The sequence below is a fragment of the Ursus maritimus genome, unplaced genomic scaffold (genome assembly GCF_017311325.1).
Source record: "Ursus maritimus isolate PB19 unplaced genomic scaffold, ASM1731132v1 scaffold_9, whole genome shotgun sequence".
NCBI classification, from domain to species: Eukaryota; Metazoa; Chordata; class Mammalia; order Carnivora; family Ursidae; genus Ursus; species Ursus maritimus.
Genome location: NW_024427107.1, coordinates 61,831,295 through 61,851,759, shown reverse-complemented (window position 1 = coordinate 61,851,759; position 20,465 = coordinate 61,831,295). Strand labels below are relative to the sequence as shown.

Sequence of the window (20,465 nt, the reverse complement as noted above, 5' to 3'; positions counted from 1 at the left end):
AGCAGCGTTATTCGTAATGGCCACAAGGTGCAGCAGCCCAGACGCCCATCAGTGGGTGAGGAACAGAGCGCGGCTGATTCACACAATGGAAGGAGGAGGCCCTGCCACACGCTGCCATACGGATGAGCCTTGAAAACCTCACGGTAAGAAAAAGAAGCCAGACACACAAGGCCATAAATCGTATGAGTCAGCTTACATGAAATGTCCAGGAGAGGCAAATCTGTAGAGACATAAAGTAGATGAGTGTTTGCCGGGGGCTGAGAGAAGGGAGAATACGAACTGACTGCTCGTAGATAGGGCATGTCTGTTGGGGGATGAAAATGTTCTGGAAGTAGCGATGATGGTTGCTCAACTTTGTGAGTGTATTAAATCCACTGAATTATCCTCTTTACAGGGTGAGTTTTATGATGTGTGAATTACATCTCAAAAATACACGTTGTAGGCTTTTTATGTATCACGTTCTAGTCTAGTCCTTTAGATGAGTGCCACACCCACAGTTCTTTTTCAGGGCACGTCTCTCTTCACTTTGGGTGTCAGAGTGCAACACCCTTAGGATTCTTAAAAGCCCTTTTGTCTAGCCGAGAGGGTCTACTTTTAAATCACTAACTGTAAATATTTCTAAGGTCTTAATAAAGGATTATATAAGCACACCTTAGGTTTGATTTTTTTCCTTTAAGAAACTTTTGCCATTGGAGATGCTGGAAGTGGGAAACCATTTTATTTTCGGATTCACAATGTCTTCAGCCCTCAGGATCTCCTCTAAATGCTGGAAAGCCACACAGTTCCTTCTTTGGCTCATCTATTTTTTCCTGCATCTTGCCGTCTTCAGCTAAATTAACAAACAAACGGCCCACTGACACTTTTTTTTTTTAAAACATTCTGCCTAGAAACAACCTGAATCATCCATGAATTCATTAGATAGAACTTGTTTTCCAGCTTCTGTAGGCAACACTGTTGCCATCTCTGCACAGCACAGCTCAGTTGGTTGGGGCCAGTGGCTCCCCGTTTCCTTCCTGCAGGGGCCTCCTTGTAAACTTCTCATTTAATGAGTGTGAGCTCTCAGCAGTTCCCAGCACTGGTAAATACGCCCCAGCAGAGCTGATGTCTAAGCTCAGTCTGCACTCTTTCCCCTCTCCCCTGGAAGGTCCCTGTGATGCTGACCGTCTGTAAAGATGGAGCAACTCTCGGCGGGGTTCCTCGCAGGAAGCAGAGCCCGACTCCAGCCCCGCCGGCTCTTCTTCCAGGAGCTTAGCTTATCCTAAGTGCTAATAGTCGCAAGTTCCTGCCTCAAAACTCTGGCAGGGTCAAAAATTGACCTAAGAGGGCGCCTGGGTGGCACAGCGGTTAAGCGTCTGCCTTCGGCTCAGGGCGTGATCCCGGCGTTATGGGATCGAGCCCCACATCAGGCTCTTCCGCTATGAGCCTGCTTCTTCCTCTCCCACTCCCCCTGCTTGTGTTCCCTCTCTCGCTGGCTGTCTCTATCTCTGTCGAATAAATAAATAATCTTTAAAAAAAAAATTGACCTAAGTTTCTGGACCTTTTAGGTCTCTTCCTTGTGCCTGCTTTCAGATTTATCTGAAATATCTTTAACCACTTTTTACTTGGGAATTCAGGCCCTGAGGTGGACAGTGTGGAGATGATGCCTGTGAGGCATCTAAAAATTTAGGAACCAATTTCTCTGCCCAGCTGAAATGACCAAAAAAGTTTCCCAAGTCACAATGACTGGTTCGCTCTGGGGAGGTAACTTCCACAAAACGACGTCTCTCGAACACGGATGGAGTTACTGCGCTTGCTTGGCAAGGATCCATCTGGTCTCCCGTGCCTCTCTCCACACGGCTTCACCTCCGCCCCTCGCCGCCGCTCACCTCCCAAGGCTCACCGGCCTCGGGCAGCCAACAAAGCGGCCGCGAAGGTGGGCGCTCTTGGAAACTGTATTCGATGACTCTTTTGAGGGCAAAAATGGTTGGGGATCAGCCTAATACGACAGAATACACAAATTGAATCGCATAGATTGGATCTGGGGTTCCTCTACTGCTCCTTATCTGGGAATACGAACAGACTGGCGACAGGACGACGAAGGCAGAGTGAGTTTACGAAGTATCTCGGAGAACACTCTAGTATCCATGGTACGCGGCCTGCAACGATTGCAGGTACACGGCCCGAGGAGCTTCGACAAATGTGTATCCGGTACAGCCGCCATCACAAGCACAATAGAGAACACTTACATCACACGGTTTCCTTGTGCCGCTTTCCAGTCACTCCGACATCTGGCCCCAGGAAACCATATTTGCTTTCTGTGACTATTTCACTTTTCTAGAATTTCGTGTATCTGGCATTTTCTTCTCAGCATATTTTGAGAGTCATCCACGTGGCTGCCTATTTTAGTTTGTCCCATTACACTGATAAGTAGTATTCCATTATATACGTCTTATAATTTGTTTATCTGTTCACGTATTGATGTAGCTTTGGGTTGTTTGCGCTTCAGTGCTATTAGGAACTAAGCTGGTGAGCGCGACTGATGAATCATAGAACACTACATCAAAAACTAATGATGTACTACTGTATGTTGGCTAATTGAACTCAATAAAAATTTTGAAAAAGAAGCTGGTGAGGAGGAGCTAAGATGGTGGAGGAGTAGGGAGCCCTGAGTTCGTCTGGGCCTCCAGTACAGCCGGATGGTTATCTATCTGTTCATTCTGAACACCTGAGAAATCAATCGGAGATCTGAGACAAGACATGCTGCAATTCTACAAGTAGAAAAGCGACTACTTTTTGGAAGGTAGGAGGGGCAGAGACTTGGGTCCCATGTGACATAGCAAAGGACACGGTGGCAAGGAGGGAGCCTGCTGAAGGAGGCTACCGCAAAGTATAAGCAGCAGAGCACAAAATCGGAACTTCTAGAAGTCTGCTGCAGTGGGGGCGTCCTTGGCCGAAAGGTGCTCAGGTGGCGAAGTGGGGCGGAATCCCAGGTGGGACAGCATTGTCTCAGGATCCCGGGGTGGGGGTGGGGGTCACAAGATCAGGGGTGCCTGAGTGTGGCAGTTTGCAGGCATAGGCGCAGGGAAGCCTGCGGAAAACAGTGAATCTAGGCACCCGCACTCTGCTCTGTGTTGCCATAAACCATGAGCAGCTCCACGATCGGACAACCGCTCTCCTGGTAGGGGCCTAGCAAGAGGCAGAAGCACAGTGAGACCTCGCCCCCTCCCCGGGAGGAACAGCATGGGTGTGTGCCCTAAGAGTCCATCAACTTTGCAGTTTTGAAACTCAGTCGCAAAAACTCTCAGTTATAGGCTGGGTAAACAGAGTCCTGACGGAAATCAAGGAGACCACAGTGATTGACTGCTTTTCTGTGAGGGCTCACTGAAGTGTAGGGGGGTGTGAACTTTCAGCCCTGGGGCTAAAGAGCTGGGCGCCACCATATTCATCCCCCGCCCCCCATCAGTGCTGAAAGCTTTCAGGGAGCAAAACAGCGCCACCTAGTGGAGTCCGGAGCCCATTACACTGGTCTCTGCCTCCCTACGCACTGGAGGCGCATTTGCACCAGGGCAAGTCCACCAATGTCCCTCCGCCAGAAGACCAGCATGACAACTGGCTCGCACCAAGTTTACCTATGGTAGAAGGCTGCAAAGCGTTAACTCCTGATGAAAACAGTAGATAGAATTCTTTGTACTTTTGTTCTTTAGTCTTTCAGTATTTTTTCAGTTATTTTCTTATTTTTTCAGTTCATTTTTATATTTTAGTTTTGATTTTTATATATGCTACAGGTATTTTTGTTTCCCTTCACTGTATTAGTTTATAATTATGTAATATAAAATGTGTATTAATACTTAATATATATTATTAAATAAATATTATACATATATAAGTATTTCTTTCTTTTTTATTTTGAGATCTAGCTTCTTTTAACAAGCAGACCAAAACACACCCAAGATGTAGTTTTTTATTTTGTTTTTTGCTGTTGTTATTTTTGTTTTTTCTCTTTCTTCTTTTCTTTTCTGGACATAATGATGAGACAGAGAAACTCACCCCAAAAGAAAGAACATGACGTAGTACTCACTGCCAGAGACTTAACCAACATGGATATAAGTAAGATGTTGGAACTAGAATTTGAAACAATGATTATAAAGATACTAGTTGGGCTTAAAGAAGCATCAAACACACTAGACAACCCCTTACTATAGAAATAAAAGAACTAAAATCCAGTCAGAGCTAAATTAAAAATGCTATTACTGACATGCAGTCCCAAGTAAAGGCTATAATAAAATGAGGATGAACAAAGCAGAAGAGCAAATCAGTGATACAGAAGATAAAATGATGGAAAATAAGGAAGTTGAAGAAAGAAAACTATTAGATTCCTAAAGGAGGCTGAGAGAACACAGCGATTCCATAAAGTGAAATAATGTCTGTATAATAGGGGTCCCAAAAGATGAGGAGTGGGAGGAAGGGGCAGAAGGTTTACTTGAACAAATAATAGCTCAGAACTTCCCTAATTTGGGGAAGGAAAAAGGCATTCAAGTCCAGGAGGCACACAGAACTCCCCTAAAATCAATAAAAATAGGTAAACACTTTGACATATAATAGTGAATCTTGCAAATTTCAAAGACAAAGAAAAAATACTGAAACCAGCTTGGGACAAGAGGTCCTTAACCTACAAGAGTAGACACATGTCCACAGAGAGCTGGCAGGCTGGAAAGAACTGCAGGATATATTTGACGTGCTAAATGGGAAAAATATGCAACCAAGAATACTTCATACAGCAAGGCTGTCATTCAGAATAGAAGGAGAGTAAAGAGTTTTTAGGAAAAAGAAAAACTAAAGGAATTTGTGAACATTAAACCAACCCTGCAAGAAATATTACAGGGGATCTTTGAGTGGAAAGAGAGCCCAGAAGTAACAAAGACGAAAAAGGAACAAAGACAATCTACAAGAACAGTGACTTTACAGGCAACTCAATGGCACTAAATTTGTATCTGTTGATACTTACTCTGAATGTAAATGGACTACATGCTCAAATCAAAAGGCACAGGGTATCAGAATGGATTAAAAAAAAAAACAAGACCCATCAATATGCTGCTTACAAGAGACTCATTTTAGACCTAAAGAAACCTCCAGATTGAAAGTGAGGGAGTGGAGAACCATTTATCACGCTAATGAACATCAAAAGAAAGCTGGAGTAGTCAACCTTATATCAGACAAACTAGATTTTAAACCAAAGACTGTAATAAGAGATGAAAGACACTATATCATAATAAAAGGCTGTATACAACAAGATCTAACAATTGCAACTATTTATGCCCCTAATTTGGGAGCAGCCAAATATATACACCAATTAACAACAAAATTAAAGAAACTCATTGATAATAATACAATAACAGCAATGGACAGATCACCTAAGTAGAATATTAACAAAGAAACAATGGCTTTGAATGACACACTGGACCAGATGGACTTCACAGATATATTCAGAGCATTTCATCCTAAAGCAGCAGAATACACATTCTTCTTGAGTGCATGTGGTACATTTTCTAGAATAGATTACATACTGGGTCACAAATCAGGTCTCAACTGGTACAAAAAGATTACTCAATCACAACAGAAAATTTGGAAGGAACCCAAATACATGGAGGTTAAAAAACATCTTACTAAAGAATGAATGGGTCAACTAGGAAATTAAAGAAGAATTTTAAAACTACATGGTAGCAAATGAAAATGAAAACACGACAACCCAAAATATTTGGGATGCAGCAAAAGTGGTCCTAAGAGGGAAGTATATAGCAATATGGGCCTTCCTCAAGAAACAAGAAAAGTCTCAAATACACAACCTAACCTTACACTTAAAGAAGCTGGAAAAAGAACAACAAATAAAGCCTAAATTCAGCAGAAGAGAAATAATAAAGATTAGAGCACAAATCAATGATTTAGAAATAAAAAAACCCACAGTAGAACAGATCAAAGAAACCAGGATCTAGTTCTTTGAAAAGCATTAATAAGATTGATAAACCCCTAGCCAGACTTATCAAAAAAAAAAAAAAAAGAGAGAGAGAGAGAGAGAGAAAAGACCCAAGTAAACAAAATCATGAATGAAAGAGGAGAGATCACAACCAACACCAAAGAAATATAAACAATTCTAAGAGAATATTATGAGCAATTATATGCCAACAAATTAGGTAATCTGGAAGAAATAGATACATTCTTAGAAACATATGAACTATCAAAACAGAAACAGAAAGAAATAGAAAATCTGAACAGACGCATAACCAGCAAAGAAATTGAATCAGTAATCAAGAATCTCCCAACAAACAAGAGTCCAGGGCTGGATGCCTTCCCAGGGGAATTCTACCAAACATTCAAAAAAGAATTAACACTTATTCTTCTGAAACTGTTCCAAAAAGTAGAAATGGAAGGAAAACCTCCAAATTCATTCTATGAGGCTAGCATTATCTTGATCCCAAAACCCCACTATAGATAAAGACCCCACTAAAAAGGATAATTATAGACCAATATCCCTGATAAACATGGATGCAAAAATTCTCACCAAGATACTAGCCAATAGGATCCAACAGTACATTAAAGGATTATTCACTATGACCAAGTGGGATTTATTCCTGGGCTGCAGGGGTGGTTCAACATCTGCAAATTAATCAGTGTGATACACCACATTAATAAAAGAAAGGACAAAACCATAAGATCCTTTCAATAGATGCAGAAAAAGCATTTGACAAAATACAGCATCCTTTTTTAATAAAAACTCTCCACTGTGTAGAAACAGAGGGAAAATACCTCAATATCATAAAGACCATGTATGAAAGACCCACAGCAAATATCATCCTCAATGGGGAAAAACTGAGAGCTTTTCCCCTAAGGTCAGGAACATGACAGGGATGTCCACACTCACCACTGTTGTTCAACATAGTACTAGAAGTTCTAGCCTCAGCAATCAGACAACAAAAAGAAATAAAATGCATCCAAATTGGCAAAGAAGAAATCAAAATTTCACTCTTTGCAGATAACATGATACTCTATGTAGAACACCCAAAAGATTTCCACTAAGAAATTGCTAGAATTGATACAGGAATTCAGCAAAGTTGCAGGATATAAAATCAATGCACAGATGTCAGTTGCATTTCTATACACTAACAATGAAGCAGAAGAAAGAGAAATAGAAAACTCGATCCCCTTTACAATTGCACCAAAAATCATAAGATACCTAGGAATAAACCTAACCAAAGAGGTAAAGGATCTGTACTCTGAAAACCATAGAACAATTATGAAAAAAACTGAAGAAGACACAAAGAAATGGAAAATCATTCCATCCTCATGGATTGGAAGAACAAATATTGTTAAAATGTCTATGCTGCCCAAAGCAATACACATTCAATGCAATCCCTATCAAAATAACATCAGCATTTTTCACAGAACTGGAACATACATGCATATGTATAGAACCAGAAAAAACCCTGAATAGCTAAAGGAATGTTGAAAAAGAAAACCAAAGTTGGAGGCATCACAATTCTGGACTTCAAGTTATATTACAAAGCTGTAATCATAAACACAGTATGGTACTGGCACAAAAACAGACACACAGATCAATGGAACAAAATAGAAAACCCAGAAATGGACCCTCAACTCTATGTTCAACTAATCTTCAACAAAGCAGGAAAGAATATCCAATGGAAAAAAGTCTCTTCAACAAATGGTACTGGGAAAATTGGACAGTCACATTCACAAGAATGAAACTGGACGACTTTCTTGCACCATACAAAAAAGTAAACTCAAAATGGAGGAAAGACCTAAATGTGAGACAGGAATTCATCAAAATCCTAGGGAAGAATGCAGGCAGCAACCTGCTTGACCTCGGCTGCAAAAACTTGTTAGACACATCTCCAAAGGCAAGGGAAACAAAAGCAAAAATGAACTATTGGGACTTCATCAGGATAAAAAGCTTTTGCACAACAAAGAAAACAGTCGACAAAACTAAAAGGCAACCTACAGAATGAGAGAAGATATTTGCAAATGACTTATCAGATAAAGGGCTAGTGTCCAAACTCTATAAAGAACTTATCAAACTCAGCACCGAAAAAGCCAAAATCCAGTCAAGAAATGGGCAGAAGACATGAACAGACATTTCTCCAAAGACATACAAATGGCCAACAGGCATATGAAAAAATGCTCAACATCACTTGGCATCAGAGAAATATAAATCAAGACCACAATGAGATACCACCTCACACTGGTCAGAACGGCTAAAATTAACAAGTCAGGAACCAACAGGTCTTGGTGATGATGTGGAGAAAGGAGAGCTCTCTTACACTGCTGGTGGGAATGCAAACTGGTGTAGCCACTGTTGAAAACAGTATGGAAGTTCCTCAAAAAGCTAAAAATAAAGCTACCCTATGACCCAAAAATCACACTAGGTATTTACCTAAAGGATACAAACATAGTGATTCAAAGTGGCACATGCACCCCAGTGTTTATAGCAGCAATGTCCACATTAGCCAAAATATGGGAAGAGCCCAGAGGTCCACTAACAGATGAATGGATAAAGAAGATGTAGTACATACATATATACAATGGAATATTACCCAGCCATCAAAAAGAACAAAATCTTGCCATTTGCAAGGACTTGGATAGAACTAAAGGGTATTAGGCTAAACAAAACAAGTCAGTCAGAGAAAAACAAACATCACATCATTTCACTCATATGTGGAATTTAAGAAACAAAACAGATGAACATAGGGGAAGGGAAGGAAAAATAAAATAAGATGAAAACAGAGAGGGAGGCAAACCATAAGAGACTCTTAACTATAGGAAAAAATCTGAGGGTTACTGGAGGGGAGGTGGGTATTGGGATGGGGTAATTGGCTGATGGGCATTAAGGAGGGTACTTGATATAATGAGTACTGGGTGTTATATGCAACTAATGAATTGCTAAATTCTACCCCTGAAACTAACAGTGTATGTTAGCTAAATTAAATTTAAATGACAAATTTAAAAAATTAAGCTGGTATGAGTATTTAGTTCAATTTTTTGTATGACATAGGTTTTAATTTACCTTGGGTAAACAGGGGAATGGCTGAGTCATATGCTAAGTGTAAGCTGAATTTTATAAGAAAGTCAAATATTGTCCAAAATGATCATAGCATTATCCTTTTCCCCCAGCAATGCATGAGATTTCCGAATGTTCCACATAGTCACCAAGACATGGTATCATCAGTTTTAAAATTGTATCCATTCTAGTGGGTGTTTAGAGGCATCTCATTATGGTTTTAATTTGCCTTCCCTTGATGATTGATAATACTGAACTTCTTTTCATGTGTTTATTGCCATTCCTGTATCTTCTTTTGTGAAATGTTTTTTTCAACTCCTTGCCTATTAAAAAAAAAACTTTAGGTAATGTCTTATTATTAAACTGTGAAGGTTCTTTATATATTCTAACTAAAATTCTCACCATCCTATTTTCAGTCATGAAAAAAGTAAACAGGGACTCTGCTGGTTGGTGTCCAAACTAATTTCTCAGAAAGACAGTCTGGAAATATTAAGATCAATCTTAAGACCCATGAATTCCACTCCTAAAAAATTATACTAAGGAAATAATCGGTGATGTATTAGGAAGATTCATTACAGTTTTATTTATAATAGGGAAAAAGTGAGCCTATACATCCAATAATGGGGATTGATTAAACAACTTGTGATTCCTTGGTATTATGCTGTAATTAAAATGATACATGATATAAAATTCATGATACATTGTTAAGTGAAAAGCAGGGTATAAAGTAATACATATATGCATTAAAAACACATACACACATATGGATGACCCCACTTAAAAATATTTTTAACATAATTACATATATATTTTTAAAATATCAACAGTGGTGGGGTGCGTGGGTGGCTCAGTTGGCTAAGCATCCGTCTTCGGCTCAGGTCATGATCTCAGGGTCTTGGGATCCAGCCCAAATCGGACTCCCTGCTTAGCAGGGAGTCTACTTCTCCCTCTCCTTCCCTCCCCCCAACTCATGCTTACTCTCTCTCTCTCTCTCAGATAAATGAATAAAATGTTTTTAAAAAATATTAACAGTGGTTACATACAGATAGGCAATGTTGGAATTTTTTTTTTTTAACTCTGTTTTGTATTTTCTGCATTTCCCAGATTTTCTACCATGGGAAAATATCTTGTTTTCTGGCAGTCTCTACTTAGTCATTTTTACTATATCTTATTTTCACAATTTCTGCCCTTTCTTCGTTTTTAATCCCAAATAAACATTGATAGCTCCAACAGCAGTGGCTCTGGGGCGGGGGCAAGGGAAGATGGCTACCTGTGTGGATTTTTTACCAATATTTTCTACACCAGGAATCATCCAATTAAGTATGCTGTTGGGTCACATGAGAAAAGCCACTGGCAATATCTTACTTGAAATTCAGTAATTTAAATAGGCCTAACAACAAAGACATTTACCAAGAAGAAAAGAAATAACATTTTCAATTTATTAAAAATTATTAAATAACCAAGAGTAAAAATTTAAAAACATATATAAAATATTAACCTTAAAAATTAAAATAGAGTGAAACTATAAAATAAGTATACAATTAAAAAACACATTAACTGAGCATCCTCAAAACTAAATAAATATTGGATATTTATGAAATTCTTTAGAGATGGAATATCTATTCTTTGAATAAAGTTTGAAATTGGTTTATAATTTTCAAACTAAAGAAGGAAGTAGCAAATAATAGCTCTGCCCAATTTATAATTGTCCAAAGAGAAAGATTCTGTGTTATTTCTTGCTTGTCTTTTCTAACACCCATTCAATCACCTAGAAGGAGAAAAAATATGATATGGTTTACTTCTACTGAAAACACAAGGGACAGAAAAAGATACAATTAAAACTTTAACAGTATGGTAGAAAATTTAAAATAGAAAGTAACATGTCAAAATCCTAAAACACATTTTATCTTAAAAACACATTTTATTTTCTAACTGAAGAAAAGAAAACTGAAGCCGGATTTCTAGTGCGGAGTACAATAGCTGTCCTCACTGGACACAATAAAGCTTCTGCTCTGTTTTCTCACCTTTTTTTGCAATTGTTTTCGAAGGGTCATTAGAAAGAAATTAAACCAAACTTTGAAAACAACTAATCACAATGGATTAATTTTTCCAGCTCTTTGGATTATTTAAAAGAAGTTTCTCTTTCTTAACATCATCTTTAGAAACCCTTTTGTTAACAGAGCAGCCTATTAAGTACTCCTAAATGCTCTGTTTGCATTAGTCTATTAAGTATTTTAAAGAGAGTTCTTACACAGCATATATAATGGCATCGTGGCTACCCTGAAATAAAATAGCAATTTAATTGAATGTCGTTTCCTGCGAGTAATTATTTACCTGTACAGCATTGTTGTTTGCTGCTTTCTTCATTTCTTCAAATAGACCCCTTGAAGTTTTAAGATCCTAAAAATAACAAAACAAAGTGTTTCACAAGTTGTACGTTAAATTACAGAGAACAAGTCATTATTAAATAAACTTGAGATTATCCTAAATCATTCTACAAGTGTCCATGTGACTCAGGAAATACTACGAAAAAAATCAAAGTATTATAATTTAGCTCTACCCCCAAATATCAAGATACTCTAACAACAAAACACACATATGAATATCTGTCATTCCTTTTTTTTTTTTTTAAAGATTTTATTTATTTATTTGAGAGAGAGAGAGGAAGAGAGTGTACAAGCAGGGGGATTGGCAGAAGGAGAGGGAGAACCAGGTTCCCTGCAAAACAGGGCGTCTGACACGGGGCTCGATCCCAGGACCCTGGGATCATGACCTAAGCCGAAGGCAGATACTTAACCGCTGAGCCACCCAGGTGCTCCAAAACTTCTGTCATTCTAACCTCGTTTTCCCAGCAGCACTGACCAAATCTAAGTCCCATCCTTGATTATGAGTATCCACTACTGCTTTGGTACACAGGAAATGAATATACAGTATTTGTATTATGTTTCAGATAAAATATCTTTTCTCTCTCCTCTTTTTTGGTTACTTTACTCTGCAACAAAAGGAATGACATAGGAAAGGAAAACTGAAATCTCTGTGTTTTAAAAAATACGATTATATCAAATTAGATTACAAAGTAAATTAAAAAAATCTAATTGCATTTAAAAAAGCAGTCCTCTGCCGTCCCTGTAAGTTATGCTTCCCAAGGAGAGAGAACCACTTTCAGTTCTTTCAGCTGTTTCCCTTATTTATACCTTCATGTTTCTAAATAACACGCTTATGCTGCTTTTTGATTTAGCAATTTTAGACAATGATCATTGTTATCAGTTACAAAGGTAGTGGATTCAGGTCTCTGAACCCGGCCACCTCCCTCTTCTTCCTCTCAGTAACTGTTGCACCAGTTTTGATCAGTGAATAGTCAGTGTCTGCATTATCCTATGTAAATACAGGTCAGTCCTGAACTAAGTAATGTTATTATAATTATCTTCTCATATTTTGTTTAACCTGTAGTTAAATTATATTTGCTTTAGTTTGCCATGTATCTAATTCTGGGTCCCCCCTGCCGAATGCTGTGATCAACTGTAGCAAACTTGTTTCAAATATTCAAATACACTGGATAATCTCTCAGTTCAGTTTTTCAAAAAATCTGATTTTCATTATTATTCTTATTTTTTCCTGTGGCGATCTTTCTCCCACAGCCTGCTCCAATTTGGTCTAACTGCTCCCTGGGTTAGTTCTTATTTCTTGCCTCAGTCCCTGTTCTGCTATCTTCATCCTCTTGCAGATGCTTCCAAAGGGTATACGAATGACAGATTTTTTTCGACTTTTCACTTCTGAAATATCTCTAACGAATCCTCATACCTGATTGAATTTGTGACCGGGTATAACATACTAGGTAAATCAGTTTCCCTCAGATTGGAAGATACTTTTCCACTGTCTTTTAGCATACAATATAACTTAATGTGGAGAAGTCCAATGCCATTCTGATTCTCAGTTCTTTATATGTAAACTTTCTTTCCTGAGAAGCTTTTGAGAGGTGTTCTCTCATTTTAGGAGGTATGGAATTCAACAATGAGGTAGCTTGTAGAACTGTCATTCACTGGGATCGACAAGCTATGTGCCCTTTCAATCATGGCACTTGTGTTCTTCAGTTCTGGAAAACTGTTAGATTTTTGATATTTTGCTCTCCTTTATTCTCTATTTTTAAAACTTCAATTAGCATATTAGATCTTCTGGATTAGTCCTCCCATTTCCTGATCCTATGTTTCATGTTTTTTGTCATCTGATTCTAATTTCTGGTAACTTTCTTAATCTCAACTATTCAGCCTATTAGATTGATTTTATCGTATTTTTAATTTCAAGGAGCTTTCATGTTTTGTATAGTTTCTGGAAACAGCATCCTGTTCCACCTTTATGGATGCAATTATCTTCTGAGAGAATTATAGTTTTTATGAAGTCTTCTATAGCTTCCTGCCCCTAAGAGATGCCTTCAGTCCTTTACATTTTGGCATCTCTTTTTTGCAAAAGTCTCAAAAGTCTGATGATCCTTGGCAGTCCAATCATACATAAAAATGAAAAATAGATCTTAGTGGAAGCTCTGTCTGGTGACTTTACAAGGCAGGGTTATTAGGAGGCCAATGGGTTTTTCCCCTGTGGCCTTTAATTCTTTTTTCTCCAGAGACCACTTCCTGTACCGTCACAGAGCTGGGGGAAGAGAAGCACGGGCAGTAGACCTCATAGTTACCCCTGTGGGAGAAGGACTTGCAGAGGAATTGCGGGCTCCCTACTTCACTTTGTAGATTTTTATTCAATTCCCCTATCTTCCACCTGACACCACACCCCTGCTTTCCATGATACCTGGTGTCTTCAAATCTTAAGCACCTCAGAGACTGTGTCACTTGAAGTGGCTTGATTCTCACTGGCACCCCACTGGGCAGGCATTGAGGTTTGAACTTCTTTAACGCTGTGATACCACACTTCTGTGGGCTTTGTCTTGTTCAACAAGGGACTTAAACATTTTTTTCTCTCTTCTTCTCTTTGTTTTTGTACTTTTTTAAAAATTTAATTTAATTTTTTAATTTTTTATTTTTTTAAAGATTTTATTTATTTATTTGACAGAGAGAGAGAGACAACTAGTGAGAGAGGGAACACAAGCAGGGGGAGTGGGAGAGGAAGAAGCAGGCTCCTAGCAGAGCAGGGAGCCTGATGTGGGGCTCAATCCCAGCACCCTGGGATCACGCCCTGAGCCGAAGGCAGATGCTTAACGACTGAGCCACTCAGGCGCCCTGTTTTTGTACTTTAATACCATCTTTCTTGAGAGATTTTAGAAAGAAGGCGAATTGAATGCATGTGGTCAATCTGTAGGTTTACCAGGAACCCACACAAAACTGTGATTAGAGTCAAAAACTCTTAACTGGAGATAATCTAAAACCATCTAAGTTTTATAGAAGCATCATCTGAGGGGCTGATCTGTCCAGTGTGTCACAACTAGCCGATAATGGACCCAAAATTATAAATGGGGTATTCTGATACCCATTCCAGTTGCCTTTTTACTATATACTAAAATTACTAATTAAACATGGTTTGAAGCTTATTATCAACTTAAGTCAAAGACTTGTTAGGGAAATAATGAGGATACCAGTTAAAATGTAGTTTTCTGTATAGGAAGACAAAAAAATCAAACAAGTCAGATATAAAATATTTTGATCCAATTTTTCTAACTACACGTAAAAAAAAAAATCTGGAAACAAGTTATAAGCTATCATTGTAAAAAACACTCACTAAACATTACTTTATGTCAAAGAGGAACGTCAGAACATGACTTCAATTTTGCTGTTAGAGAAGACGCCGTACCTTCAGATACAACTTGGAGATCTCAAAGAGACGGTGGCTGCATGCAGTGAAACATCCATGAGCCTCAGTAATGCTGTGTTTCTTCAGGGTTTCCGTAACTACCTCTTTCAGTATCTTGAATAGAACACAACATATGACTAATATTTCTTGGAAAAGGTACAAACATATTATTTCATCTTTAGAGTTCAGTTGTGTGAATTACATAAGCATGTAACTATGTGAAAGATAAGTTCATTAGGACAAAACAACTGAAAAAAAAAAAAGAGATCTGGAACAGTTACATGGTCATACATGTCACCAGATATCTGTTAGGAAGAAATGACTGGAATATCTTAAGAGGAATTCGAATCATGAGTTCTGAATCAAAATCTGGGTGTAAAAGCTACACATGTTAGGGATATACATGGGGGTGTACTTATTTTTTACTATGGAAAATTTCAAACACTGGGAAGCAGAGAGAACATTTTATAACAAATCCCTATTTTGATAGATCAACCAGTTTCAATGAGGATCAATTTATAGCTAATTTTGTTTCATTTACACCTCTGCCCACTTACCCATTACCCTTCTTATACTGGATTGTTTTAAAGCACATTATAGATACCATTTCATTTCACTCATAAAATTTTAGACATACAGTTTAAATGAAACAAATAAAGGAATTTCTTCCCATGTAGAACTAAGAGACAGGAAATAAATCTTTACCCGTGTGTGTTTCTGTGATCTCGATTCCTTAATTTGCCTTGACGTTTTTGATCCATGCACACTTTTTTGACCTGAACTGGCCTTTGTAGTGACTTTTGGAGTTTCATAGCTTAGAACTGGAAGTGACGGACAAGCCAGAGAGAACGATCGCTCTGCTCGGGGTTTTCTGGATGTCACTGCATCAGGATGATGATTAGTATTGCCACTTGTTTGAGAAAGAAGAGAATCTGAACTTTCAGATTTCACAAGTCTATTGTGGAGAAATATATCAAAAACACAGATTAAGTGAATCAACCATGAGTACATTTTTCTGTCCTAAATGTGACCACTACATCCACTGAAACATAAATCCATGAAAAGCAAACAAAATTTCTTGCTACTACTGCTTTAAATAAGTAATGTCACATCATACTATAAAGTTGCTCTGTTCTTCATGAGTGACTAAAACATACAAAGCAAGGAATAACTAGAATTCCAGCAACAAGCGGTATCACTGTCGCCCTCCCCAACAATTCGTAATTTCTCACATCAATCAGCTCTGGCACTCCAGGTGGTGAAGTCTGTACATTTAATAATCATCTGTTAAATACTTATACTTTTCTATGAAGATAATTTTGACAAAGACACCGCAACCTATACTTACTATACCTATGCAATTACCTGGGCAAAATAAATAAGTGTTAAATACAATAAAACTATAAAATTGGCTCATATTTCAATCTTTCTAAAATGTTATTTTTCCTTTTATAAGATCGGGTCTCATATCCTTCAATTCTGCTAACCCACAGCCCACAGTGTACTTTCTCTTCTGGAACACATGCCTTTTTATTAGTCACAAGTCACAAATAAGAAATATTGTCACAAAATACAGTATCAGAAACCTTAACAGATTTGCTGTTTAGTATTATCACGTATAAAAAGTACCATGAATTTGCAAAGTTGCATAAAAACAATTTAGTTATTCCATATCAGGGAAATAGTATTCTAAGATTTTTAACTGCTCAAAAAAAAAGATTTAAAAACCTCATTCTAACAATATTTTAAACTTTTTGAAAGATTTACATACATAAGAATTTAAGAGTTGCTTTAGATGCTAAAGACCTAAATTTGACAAAGGTCCTAAAGATATATAAATTCAACGGAAATGAGGGTGTTTACGAAAACTTCTGTTCCAGTATATGGACATTTCACTTAGCTAGCAAGAAAAGGATCTGGAAAAGTTTCATATAATATTGTGTAGTGTTTAAAGCTCTATCTCACAGAAACAATGCTTAAGAGGCCAAGGCAGGCAGAAAGCAGTGCAAGAAGGCAGGAAGAGCCAGCAGGAAAGCTGCCATCCCCAAACACCCTCTTCAATAAAGCAGCTCCGCTACTTAATCTATCGGATCAGATCTCGGGTGTTCCACGGCTTCACAACTTGACAACCCATCGTGCTAATGGACTGTGTATTAGTAAAGAAAGTAAGAAATTGTGTTTTTTCCAAGTCATTTCTTTTTATAACTTATAAGCATAATCATAACTGCTCAAATAAAAACAAAATTCCTGATATGAAGGAATTAATCTATGATTTATGCAGGAAGCTACTTAAAAACAGGAAAGACTAATTTGAAAAAAAAGATTAGGGACTAACACACTTTCTGTCAAGAGACTATTTTTATGCACTTAATAGATCACCTTTTTTGCGGATAAAGGCCGTTCAGATCTTTTGATCTTCTTTTCAATCGGGATACCTCAGTTCGGAGTTCGCTTTGTAACGCTTCTCCATCAGGGACACTTCCAGGCTCTGACAAGACGGCAGGTGATGGAAGAGGGCTCAACACTGTGGGGACCGGAAAACTTTCTCTGGTGCAGGTGGTTTGGGTTTCATAACGGATAAGACGAGACTGAAGTTCAGAAAATCCCCCATCTCTTTCTAATGCTTTTCGGTCATCCAAGCAATATCTAAACAAGAGAAAGACCTTAAAATCACAGGCTCCACGACAGCCACAGGCTTTTCCCTGCCAAGGAAAGAGCAAAACATTTACTCGAAAACCTCTTACTTAACTTTCTAATAATGGTTGGAGGGTTGAGTGAATGGCCAACTTCCCTCACAAGTTCAGTTTTTCTAGCCTGCTAGATGACACGGCAAAAGAATTAAAAATTTGAAGTACGATCTGATTCCTCTTTGACTATTTCTGGGCAACAGATTAAGTTAATCCTCTGGCTTATTTTCAAAATAACAGAGTTGCTGTTTTAATACTCTTTAAATCTCTACCAACCTCCGATCCCTCAGCATGGCTGATGTGTAACAACATGAAATGCTGACTTCTCTTAGAAAGGGCAAGTTTATTTTCAACAAAAAGATGAAAAGGGTATAAAGGTATTCTAACTGGCTCACCAAAAACCGCTCAGAACATTTTGAATTTTTCTTTGAAACTCACTTCCCCCTTACTGCTGATTGACAGATTTTTCTTCAAACACTTCAGCCGTCCCTGTGCATCTGGTTTCTAGCTAAATCTGATTCAAGGAATCAAGGAGATGTTAGCTCAGGGAATGCTTCTGGACTTAAATCCCATGTTGTCAAGTACAACAAATAAGCATATCAGGAAAATCGCCTATGAGATACGTGAACTTGGACAACTCTGCACTTTCTCCTCTGCTACAGCTGCATTAGGGAAACACAAACAGCTTCACAGATGTGATGGGAGGACGAGTAAAATCAAAACCTTTCTCTGTTATCTGTCCTCTTGACTTGTAAAATTCTAAGAGGCTCCCTAAAATCGGAACTTTGGGTCCATAAGCTTTTGGCTCAACTCCCAAGGAGTATATCATTACCCTAATATCTGATTGCCTGGTAGAAGTTTTAGGGACTTTTTCTTTCCCTTGTGACACTTTCATATTTGATTTCTAAGAGCTGGAATCCCTCGATTTAAATTTGGCTCCACCACTGGTGAGCTGTTTGAACTTAGCCAAATCATTTAATTTTATCCGTGCTTCTGCTGGCCTCCTCTGCAAAATGAGATTTATAGCAGTCAGCCCCAAGAGCTACTGTGAGGGTTCCTTACATGTTCCTTGCGGACATGTAGGCAGCGCCCGGAATAGAGGTAAGCAAAGCAGTCAATAAATGTATGCTGCTGTTGCTGTTATTATTATTATTATTAGCAGGTTTATATCCTACCAAAGCAAATCTTATAGTGTGCATATTATTTAAAAAGCTGTCCAGGTGGGTTCTAAAGCATAACTAGGACTGAAAAATTATCGATCTAACCCAGCAGTTTAATTTAACAGGGGAGAACACTGAGCTCCTAAGTCAGAATGGGAAGTGGTGACAGAACCCAGGTCTCTCAGTTCTGTAACATTCTTGCTCTAGTCTGTTATTTAATAAAACACATTTCATTAAAAACCAGCAGTAACTGTAAGGATTACTGATGAGTCCTATTTCTCTCCTGGGCAACTGACAGAATCAAAAGTAAAATCAAGAACCATGAGTGTCAAGAAAGGTTCTAGGCAAGAGGCAATGTAATGCCTGATGAGCCTATAGAAAATTTTTGAGAAAAAATGATACAGTCTGACTCCAAATGAGTATTTTTTTCTACTCTGAGATTTTGAATCTAACATGCAGATATTTTCCTTCCAGTTTTAACATCTCTTGATCACAGTTGCTCATAATGTCATTCCTTCAACTGAATCATGTGCACTGTGCCTATTGACTTTGCTATTTAAAATGTCTTCAAATGATTATACTATGATCTGGCACTGAAACAAAAAGTACTTTGTAAATAATAAAAGAACCGAAACAGAGAGGCAGGGTGCATATTTGATATTAGTGAAGTAAATATCCATAGTTGGATGAATGACTACACTTCTATATTTTCTTGCAAAACAATAACCAAATGCTTTACGCATCCAAAGAAAGAAAAATACCTTCAAGAAGATGAAGTTATTTTTGTTTGGTAACTACATAATAGGCAAGATATTTCTTAGCACACACCAATGTCAACGAAGGCAGGAGAAACTGCCAGATCTCTTGGAATAGATGAAAGAAATTGGAAACCAACAGGAGGCTGGTGTGGCCACCCATCACAGTTTGACAGCAGAGTTTAATTTGCTGTTAAAGAAAACAGTGAATCTCACAATCAATGGTATCTAACACTCCAGGATAAAATAGATGGAAAAACAAAAAGTCAACAGTGGAGCTATTTCATTTTGCCTTAAGAAAACATTGATTTGCACTTGAATAGTTTATATATTTTTTCCAAATATGCTTTATGTCTGGGTATAGGAAGAGCTCAAGGATTCCAAAGGCTTATAGCAACATGAAGAAGAGAGAACTCTCCTTTCAGCTTCGTAATTACTTTGACATGTCCCAATAGAATTTTGTTTCAAGTAGATTCATTATCTATGTTGAACATAAATAAGACCCCTTTCCCCCTCTCCCACTATATGCTCAAACCTTCTTGAAAAAAGCGTGTTCCTGGATTCACTGAGCTCACCTCCTATAACCTCCTCAGTTTGATCTCAATGTCCCCAGGTTAAGGAGCACAAATTTAGAGTAAAGAAAACGGAGTCACTGAAAGATTTGTTTATAGGGGTAGGTAGTTCCTACTGCTTATCTTAAAGTCTTCAAAGTCTTACTTCAATTGTTTTTCCACACAGACAGAAGTGTAATGTCATTGTGTGTATCGACATGCTGTTCCTTGTTACCGCTGAGGAGTATTGCTTTGTGTACATATGCCAGTTTATCTATTCTGTTGATGTACACCTAGGCTGTTTCCAGTTTGGGGCGATTACAGATAAAACTATGATCTTGTTCAAGACTTCTCGTGGAGTTGTGTTTTCATTTCTCTTAGGAAAATGCCTAGTATTGGAACTTCTGAACTGTACGATCTGAGTATGTTTAGTTTCATGAGAAACTTCCAGATCCTTTTCTGGAGTAGAGATA

At 38.0% G+C, this 20,465-nt stretch overlaps 1 protein-coding gene across 1 annotated transcript in view; it reads right to left on the bottom strand.

Annotated features, from left to right (window-relative positions):
• Positions 1 to 10,563: 10,563 nt before the first annotated feature.
• Positions 10,564 to 20,465, bottom strand: part of LOC103661598 (MDM2 binding protein) — a 77,180-nt gene continuing 67,278 nt past the window's right edge. The window contains exons 18-22 of the mRNA XM_008689299.2: positions 17,219 to 17,485; positions 15,545 to 15,794; positions 14,840 to 14,953; positions 11,381 to 11,446; positions 10,564 to 10,814 (exon numbers count right to left, since the gene is read on the bottom strand). Coding sequence (XP_008687521.1) covers positions 10,776 to 10,814; positions 11,381 to 11,446; positions 14,840 to 14,953; positions 15,545 to 15,794; positions 17,219 to 17,485 — 736 coding nt within the window. The 3' untranslated portion in view covers positions 10,564 to 10,775. The remainder of the gene's footprint in view (positions 10,815 to 11,380; positions 11,447 to 14,839; positions 14,954 to 15,544; positions 15,795 to 17,218; positions 17,486 to 20,465) is intronic.